The 1,740-nt window shown below is 48.6% G+C and overlaps 1 protein-coding gene across 1 annotated transcript; it reads left to right on the top strand.

The window, feature by feature from the left end:
* Nucleotides 1–269: 269 nt before the first annotated feature.
* Nucleotides 270–824, top strand: TMEM217B (transmembrane protein 217B; the record flags this gene model as incomplete). Its single annotated transcript, XM_080805717.1, has 1 exon — nucleotides 270–824. One exon carries the CDS (start codon nucleotides 270–272, stop codon nucleotides 822–824), a length of 555 nt encoding a protein of 184 aa, XP_080661843.1.
* Nucleotides 825–1,740: the final 916 nt, after the last annotated feature.

Below are 1,740 nucleotides of genomic sequence, written 5' to 3'. Positions count from 1 at the left end.
TTCAAACTACCTAAGGAGTGTCCTGGGCCAGTGAGGTCTTCACTTGCCGGTGACGTGATCACCTATAGCTAGTTAGGTCCAAGCTGGGAGCCAGGCGCCCTGTCCCGGGACCCTGGGCCCATTGTCTGTCCACATGCCAATCTACTCTAAGCTCTCCCATTTCCATCAGTGGCTCGAGGAATTTATCAAGGGCTAATTCTACCATCTTGTGATGGACCTCCATTATTTTTACCCCCCTGCAGCGTACGCCGCGATAAAACACGTATAAAATGAAAGACAGAACGTTCTGCCTCGTGGTGGGCATCTTCTCTGCCCTGAACACCATCCAGTTCCTCATCTTTGACCTGAACCACATTTCCACCATCGGCTTTGAGGACAAAGTCAGCATCTACAAGGAAACAAAATCTGAGGTCGTGTCTTGGATGCTGACCCACAAGAAAAGCATCAGCTTTGTGTTGGGCACCCTCACCATCGCCTTCAGTCTGCTGCTCATCTACTGTACCCACTGGAACAAGTACTTGGGGCTGCTGTGCTACACCACGTGGATCATCGCCTATGAGCTCATCAGCTTCTCCATAGTCATACTCATCCACGGCGTCATCGAAGAGCAGTTCAAGGAGCTGAGTTACCTGTACTGGATCTTCCAAATCTCCCGTATGCTCCTGCACTTCCTCTGTCTACCTTTCCTCATTAGGCATGCCTACGGCCTTTACAAGGACCCCAAGATTTTAAGCAAAATAGCTCGCCGCAGGCATTCCTCCGTCAGTACGATGGATTCGTGGTCCCCTGTTGGGATGGGAACGCTGTACCGAAAGCTGAACTGAACCCTGCCAGGAAGAAGAGGAGGAAAGGGATGGCGCTCCTCAGCCATAGCTCCCTTCTCCCTAGCCGGCCTTCCGTCGATTCCGCTTAACTTCTCAGCGTTCCTGAGTTCTAGGTGCTGAAGAGTATTCTTGGCGGAGGGTGGGTTGCATAGACCAGTTACTGTGCACATGAGTGTGACCTGTTTTAAACCTGTGTGTGACCTGTTTTCGCCTTTTACTAAACACCACCTTTGTTCTTGCTTAACCATCTCATGGGTGTATGCTGTCACTTCTCCTGATCCCTTTCTCTCTGCACATCCTTAGTTTCTCATTTTTCTCTTGGGGATTGTCCCACCAATGCCTGGTTGTGCTGACCCCTTGTGGGGCAGTGCCTGTCCTATAGAACTTTCTGTGCTGATGGAAATGTTCTATATCTGTGCTGTCCACTAGTCACCTATGGCTTCTGAGCACTTGGAAGGTAGCTACTACAACCCAGGGATCAATTTAAAAATTTTTTTCCATTTTGAGTAATTTCAACTTCCGTGTCAATAGGCACATATGGCTGGCTCATGGCTACCATCATGGAGAGTGCAGTAACCTGGAGCCTCATTTTGCTCCTGCACATACTTGTACAAGGAATCCCTTTCCAGCTTCATGTATCACTCTGCTCCTCTCATACTTTTCCAATAGGTATGGTCCTATATGTCCATAACATGGCAAGAAGAATCCACATTTAAGGAAGCTCCAGGATTTTTTCCATTTAAGGACTATTGGCATTTTAGATGAGATAATTCTGCCCTATAGAGGGCTGTTCCCTGGATTAGAGGATGTTTAACAGCATCTGTGACCTCTACCCACTGGACACCAGTAGCATCCCCTCACCCTTGTGACAACCCAGAATATCTCCAGATGTTGCCAAATGTTCCCTCGGAAGGCA

This window comes from Martes martes, assembly GCF_963455335.1.
Source record: "Martes martes genome assembly, chromosome: 6".
Lineage (NCBI taxonomy): Eukaryota > Metazoa > Chordata > Mammalia > Carnivora > Mustelidae > Martes > Martes martes.
The sequence above is the reverse complement of the archived record's forward strand: the minus strand, read 5'-3'. Positions and strand labels throughout refer to the sequence as shown.